This window comes from Myotis davidii, unplaced genomic scaffold, assembly GCF_000327345.1.
Source record: "Myotis davidii unplaced genomic scaffold, ASM32734v1 scaffold770, whole genome shotgun sequence".
Taxonomy (NCBI): Eukaryota; Metazoa; Chordata; class Mammalia; order Chiroptera; family Vespertilionidae; genus Myotis; species Myotis davidii.
Window position 1 is genome coordinate 86,346 of NW_006282187.1, and position 6,539 is coordinate 92,884.

Sequence of the window (6,539 nt, forward strand, 5' to 3'; positions counted from 1 at the left end):
TAGGTTCCAGGAGGGAAGGAGGGGAAGGGAAATCCCAGGTCCAGCAGAGCTGCTCACCCAACCTGAACCTCCATGGAGACTTCACCAAGGGGGAAATTAGGGGCCACCCTCTCCTGCCTGCAGCCCTGAAGGGGACCCCAGGCCTCCTGGGTCAATCCCCAGCTGCTTTCACACTGACTATTGACTCAGCTTCTACAAAGCTGCCAAAAGAGGGGAGGCAGCAGGACATAGTCACTCTGGCAGAAGCCGCCCACCCACCTGGAGCCTGCACTATTCTGGGTGCCCCCAGGTGTCTCTGCCACAGCCCTCAATCCCCATCAGCTATCCAAGAGCTGGGCTTCCCTCCACATTGGAGGGAAATGTGTACCCAGTAGATCCTGGCTCTCTCCCCTGATTCTGACCCAAACAAGGGTCAGTGAGGTCCCAGGGTGGCAAACTGGATTTTGTTCCCAAAGGCCAGAACACAAATCTCTCATCCCTAACCCTTGGGAAGCCAAGACAGGGCCTGGGCTGACCCTAAGTGGGTCCCCAGGAAGAGGGGCTACCTGGGGAGGAGTGGGTACAAGGTGCCAAAGTCCAGTCTTCTCAGCTTCTGCTTGGGCAGGTCCTGGCTCTGGCCCCATAGGAATGGATCTCAGATTCCCAGGTGGGAAGGCACTGGTCCCAAACCCAGCCTGCCTGGTGTCCTCAGCAGTAAGATTTATGGTGTTGCCCTAAGCCAGTCCTGTGAGAGAGCAGGTACTGTTTTTATAGCCATTTTAGTTTTATTGATTTTAGAGAGAGGAAGGTGGGGAGAGAGAGAGAGAGAGACAAACATTGACATAAGAGAAAAATCTATGAGGGGTGCAGGGTGGAGGGAGTCAATGAGGAAAAAGGGGGGAACATCTGTAATACTTTTAAAAAAGAAAGATCAATCTGTTGCATGTACCCCAGCTGGGGTTGGATCTGCAACCTGGGTATGTGCCCTGACCAGGAATCGAACCCACCACCTTTTGGTGTACGGGATGATGCTCCAACCAAATGAGCCACACCGGCCAGGGCTCTGGCAACCATTTTATAGGTGAGAATCTACAGCTGGGGCCACAGAGGTGGATCTGCTCCCATGGGCCTCTCCCAGCTGGGCTACCCCAAGTAGAGCCCACAAGAAATAAGGGAAGGCATCTTGGCCTACAGGAAGGGGATGCATGGCTACCAGCTGCCCTAGGCTCTGACCACTCCTGTCCCCCTCAGAGGAACAGTTCACTGCCTGATGAGAACAACGTGGCCCAGCTACAGGAGGAGCTAAAGGCACTCAAGGTGCGGGAGGCCCAGGCGGTGGCCTCTGCAAGGGAGCTGAAGCTGCAGCTGCAGGAGCTCTCGGACACCTGGCAGGTGAGGCCCTCGCCAATGGACAGGAAACTGCGGTGCAACCAGGAGGTCGGCCACCCTCCATGCTTAAGAGCCCCTGGCTGACCACCGGCCTCTCTTGGCAGGCCCATCTGTCCCGCGGGGGCCGCTGGAAGGAGTCCCCACGGAAGCTGGTCCTGGGCGAGCTGCAGGACGAACTGATGAGCGTGCGTCTGCGCGAGGCCCAGGCTCTGGCCGAGGGCCGAGAGCTGCGGCAGCGCGTGGTGGAACTCGAGACGCAGGTGGGCCGCAGCCGCCCTCTCAGGGTCTTGGTGTTCACGGCTGCTTCCTTGGGTAGGCCATGACCCCCGCCCGCACGTCCTCCCTCCTCCAGGACCACATCCACCGCAACCTTCTGAACCGCGTAGAGGCAGAACGCGCGGCGCTGCAAGAGAAGCTGCAGTATTTGGCTGCGCAGAACAAGGGGCTGCAGACACAGCTGAGTGAAAGCCGCCGCAAGCAGGCAGAGGCCGAGTGCAAGGTGCCCCCTTCCCGGATCCCGCCTTCCCACCCCAACCCCTGCCTGCCTCGCTCTTGACCAGCCTTCTTCCCACTGCCCTCAGAGCAAGGAGGAGGTGATGGCGGTGCGCCTGCGAGAGGCGGACAGCATGGCTGCGGTGGCTGAAATGCGGCAACGCATTGCAGAGCTGGAGATCCAGGTGAGGGGGTGGGGTGGGGTGAAGCCTGCTCCAGGCCTGGATGCTGCCTGACCCCCTCTAACCTGGCTCACCCACAGAAGGAGGAGGGCCGCATCCAGGGCCAGCTGAACCACTCAGACTCTTCGCAGTACATCCGGGAGCTCAAGGACCAGATAGAGGAGCTGAAGGCCGAGGTGAGCGCGGGAGGGACCTGAGAGCCCTGCGTGCCCTCATTTGGTGTCCAACCAGAAGTCAGTGTCTGCCTGGGGTGCGGGAGAGGAGGGTGCCCAGGGACAGGTGGGTCCACACATCCAGTTGCCGTCCGGCCCCAGGTGCGACTACTGAAGGGCCCGCCATCCTTTGAGGACCCACTGGCCTTTGACGGGCTACATCTGGCCCGGCACCTGGATGAGGACTCACTGCCATCGTCCGATGAGGAGCTGCTGGGCATGGGCGTGGGCGCAGCACTGCAGGATACACTCTACCCGCTGTCCCAAGACGCTCGCTTCCTCCGCAGTCTGGAGCGGCCAGCCAAGGACAGTGAAGGCAGCTCAGACAGCGATGCCGAGGAGCTGGCCACACCCTACAATCAGGGCCTGGACAACTGAGGCCCTGCCCTTGAGCCTAGAGCTGGGGTGGGGGAGGGCCTCCAGGGCCACACTTAAACTCCAAATCCACTCCAAGGGACACAGCAGGATGCAGAGGGTAGAGCTGGAGGCTGAGGATCCTCAGGGTACCTGTCATACCCACCCTCCCCAGCACTGTTTAACCATCTTGGTCAGTACCCCTCTAGGCCCAGTTGCCTGGAAATCTGCCCCTCTTAACAGAAAGGGCACGAGAGGACACAGAGGTCCCAGGACTGGTAACAGAAAGCTCCCTCCTCCCACCAGGCCTGGGTAACAGGAGGGTAGCCCTGCTGGGAAGGGCCAACGAGCTGGAAGAGACCTGAGGAAGAAGGGGCCACTCTGGGCTGGATGTCAACACCTCACAATGTTCCTGGGGATCCCTGGCTTCCAGGGACAGATGGCCAAGCTGGGCTTTCCTGCCTGATGCAGGTCTCATGGCCCAAGCAGAACCAAAGTCCCCCTTACTGTGTACAGGGTCACCTGGGGTGTGCACAGCCAGCAGGAACCAGGCCAGGGCAGTGCCTGTCCCTGCTTCTTGGGAGGGGGGGGGCCAGAGCAGCTGAAAGGATGTCATGAGACCCAGGTCCCCAGTGCTCCTACATCTTCCTCTGTGAAGCACCTCATCACCCCATCTTGACCAGTGATGGAAGGGCTCCGCCACCCAGGCTAGCCTCCCCTCCAGGAGTCCCCAGCCTCCACTTCCCTTCCTTCCCTGGGTTCCCCAGCCCCACCCTTTTGCCAGGGCCAAGCCCCAGGAGAGGAGGCTGCCCAGAGGAGTGGCATTCCCATGCCTCCTTCCGCATGGTGGTCCTGTGGTCTCTGCAGTCAGAGCCAAGAATGGTGCCAAAGTCCAACAATGCTCCCCCAGACCTCTCCCCTTTCAGGGCCTTTTGACTCTTGGGGCTCCTGGAGCCTGAAGCGGCCTCCTCGGCGCCTCCTGGAATGGGGATTCATGCTCAGCCCCCCACTGCTTCCCACTTGCCCACTTCTCAGTGTTACAAAGCCTGGGGACCAGGGTGGGCATCGCGGGGCTCTTCCATGTGCCTCTCACACTGCCCACCACCATTTTGCACACTGCCTGTTCACACTCCACATGTCGCCCAGGTGGGGATAGAAAATAAAGTGTATTTACACAGTCACAAAGAAGGGACACTGAGTAAGGGGACTGCAAACAGCCTCAGGGCCACAACCCCTGGCCCAACTTAAAACAATAGGGAGAGGAGCAGGCTATCCTTGTCCTTGGGAGCCTCCCAGAAAGGTAGAGGTTATAGCAGGATAGCAGGGGTGCCAAAGAAGTGCCCAGGTTGGGGTGCAGCATGAAGAGGAAGGAGCATTTGCTGGTTCAGAGTGAGCAACTGCGTGAGGTTTGGGAGAGATGGTTAGTATGGGGGAACAGGTCACAGAGAACTTGGATGTCAGGCTCACAGATGAAGCCTGATAGCCTGATATTTTCACAAGGGTGGCTCAAGATGGTGAGGACAAGGGGCATGATTTCTCTCCTGGGTGACCCAGCTTGGGCCTCCCCTGAGAGATGTGGAGCAATTTGGGGGTCTCAAAATCTGATTGTGTTCATTAAGCCATACTTCCTGAGGCCCTCCTGGTGCTCTGCCCCATGTCTGGCTCTAAGGGATCCCCAGGGTATTGGAGGTGACAAACACTGGTGTGGGAGAAAGAGTTGAGCCTTCATGCTGATGTGACAAGTGATCAGTAGATGAATGAGCAGGAAGATCAGGGAAGGCTTAAGCATGAAGGCAAGACATGGCAGGGACCAGCAGGAAGCACATGATAGAAGGAACAGGAGAGAGTTGGCATGGCCAGACCAGGAAGTGGTTTCTCTAGTCAGAAGCCAAGTTTGCTATTTGAACTGAGGGCAGTGGGGAGCTATGGAGAGCTTAGGTGAGGGGAACACCATCAGATGGACCATAGTGTTGGGGTTCAGTGAGGAAGCCAGGACAAAGACCAAACTGAGCCGGGCAGTGGGGAGAGAGAATACGAGCTCCCCTCAAGGAACCGGGACTGCTGAGCAGCAGGGCAGGATGTGTGATGCACTCGGACAGCCAAGTTCCGTATATTGTCCCATCACTTAACAAACAGCTCCCGTGGGCCCATGCACCATTCCCAACATACAGAATTAACACTGAGACCCCCAACAGTTTCTCTGTTTCCTGCTTTCATAGGGTAATTCCACCCCACTGGCTTCCCAGGTGGGGTAGGGCCCCAAGGGAAACTGAGGTTCTGCCCTGCTCCCTCTTGGGGCTGGCCCTGAGGTCCTGACTGCACAGTAGGTAAGGAGCCAGCACCCACCTTTGGGTTTGTCTCACATTCTGGAAGGAAAGACTCATGGGTCCTTGCCAGGGCTCAGCTAGAAAGAGAACCTCTGTTTTGCCATGGAACTCAACCTTGAATGAGGGAGCATGCTGTGTGCCCTCAACACATTGACTCTCAGGGGTGGAGGTGGTAGGGTCCTGCTGGGATAGGGCCAATTTCTCCTCAGACCCTAGGTTGGGAGGTTACCATATCTGGGGGGGGGGGGGGGGGGACTGGGTGATCTGTGTCTGACAGGAACCTGGCTGCAGGGTGGACTATGAGGACTGGGTCTATGGGCAGAAAAAGGGCTGAGAACCCAACGAGTCCTGCTCTGTCCTTTTACCTGCCCTGAGGATTGTGGTCCTTGCCAGGCCTCCATCATTCTTGGTGTGAAGCAGGAAACCCTTATGGAGGGAGGAAAGGCCTGGGAGTGTTTCCTGAAGGAGCACTTAGGAAGAAGGGCCTGGGCTGGGGCTTGAGGAATCAGGGTGACTGGGTTATGGGAGGAAGGGCAAGGAATTATGACCAGAGGAGACAAATGAAGATATTGGTTGTCTCTAGTGAGGACCCTGGTTTGGGGAGAATACCCTAAGTTGGGAGGATAAGTGAGGTCCCTGAGTTGTGAGCCATAAAGGGGCATGGTGAAGACTCCCTGGTCTCCCACCCAGCGTTGGAAGAGGTTACCCTACAGGCACCTCCCCATACTGTCCAGGAGGGTCCTGCTCCCTATAGGAGGTCCTTTTGAGGAGGCCCCTGCACTGCAGCCTCCTGGGTGAGCAGAGGGCAGTGTGCCCCAAGTAGGGAATCCCCAGAGGAAACAGAGCAATCCCCCTCCCTCCAACACACCGGGGCATGCAAGGTAAGGGGGTGCACACTGGGAAGAGGGGCCCTCCGACCCCCAGCGAGCCCCTCCCACGTGTCTTCTCCCTCTCCCAGGAGTTGCTGGCTCCCCTGGCCCAATGTGGGAAGAGCTTGAACACACTAGTTCACCCATTGGGACCCTCCTAAAGTTTCCAACAGAAGTCAGATGGGGAAAAAACCTACATTCACGCACATGAGTGGGTGTGCCTGGCTAGACCTCGCTTGGCATCGCCCAGTCCCACCGCAGCCTCAGCCTCGCCCCCACGCCAACTATACACATGGGATGGGGGCTGAGGAAGGAAGCGGGGCTCCTGGGGAGCGTGTCCCAGGCCAATGGGGCGAAGCTCGAGGGGAGGGCTTTGGCAAAAGGTGTGGGTGGGTCGCGAATTTGGGCCAAAATTCTACGGAGACCTGGATTCCAGAAGGAGGAGACCAGGGTCTAAGACCAAGAGGTGTAACGGGAGGGTCGGATGCTAAGGCGGAGATGGAGTGTGGTGGGCGGAGTTAGAAGAATCTGACTCAGTGGAAGGTCTCCACCTCCACGACGGTCCAGTCACCCTGCGGGGAAGCCACGTCGTCCGGGGAGAAGCTGGTGACAGAAGTGATACTGGCGCGGGACTCGTCCAGAGGAGACAACAGTTCGGCCCAGCGACCCAGTTCAGCATCGCTGAGCGCAGTCCGGGCGCCGCCCGCGCTGCCACCACCCCCCGCGCTCCCGGGG

General features: G+C 58.5%; 1 protein-coding gene and 1 long non-coding RNA gene across 4 annotated transcripts in view; one reads left to right on the forward strand and one right to left on the reverse strand.

The window, feature by feature from the left end:
• Positions 1 to 4,800, forward strand: part of EVI5L (ecotropic viral integration site 5-like) — a 23,910-nt gene extending 19,110 nt beyond the window's left edge. For all 3 annotated transcript variants that reach the window (XM_006752710.2, XM_006752711.2, XM_006752712.2), the window contains 6 exons: positions 1,231 to 1,371; positions 1,473 to 1,628; positions 1,721 to 1,867; positions 1,950 to 2,045; positions 2,123 to 2,218; positions 2,357 to 4,800. In XM_006752710.2, coding sequence (XP_006752773.1) covers positions 1,231 to 1,371; positions 1,473 to 1,628; positions 1,721 to 1,867; positions 1,950 to 2,045; positions 2,123 to 2,218; positions 2,357 to 2,632 — 912 coding nt within the window. In that variant the 3' untranslated portion in view covers positions 2,633 to 4,800. The remainder of the gene's footprint in view (positions 1 to 1,230; positions 1,372 to 1,472; positions 1,629 to 1,720; positions 1,868 to 1,949; positions 2,046 to 2,122; positions 2,219 to 2,356) is intronic.
• Positions 1 to 6,533, reverse strand: part of LOC107184092 — a 15,340-nt gene extending 8,807 nt beyond the window's left edge. Inside the window, exons 1-2 of the long non-coding RNA XR_001514920.1 lie at positions 6,084 to 6,533; positions 272 to 275 (exon numbers count right to left, since the gene is read on the reverse strand). This is a non-coding gene — a long non-coding RNA (uncharacterized LOC107184092). The remainder of the gene's footprint in view (positions 1 to 271; positions 276 to 6,083) is intronic.
• Positions 6,534 to 6,539: the final 6 nt, after the last annotated feature.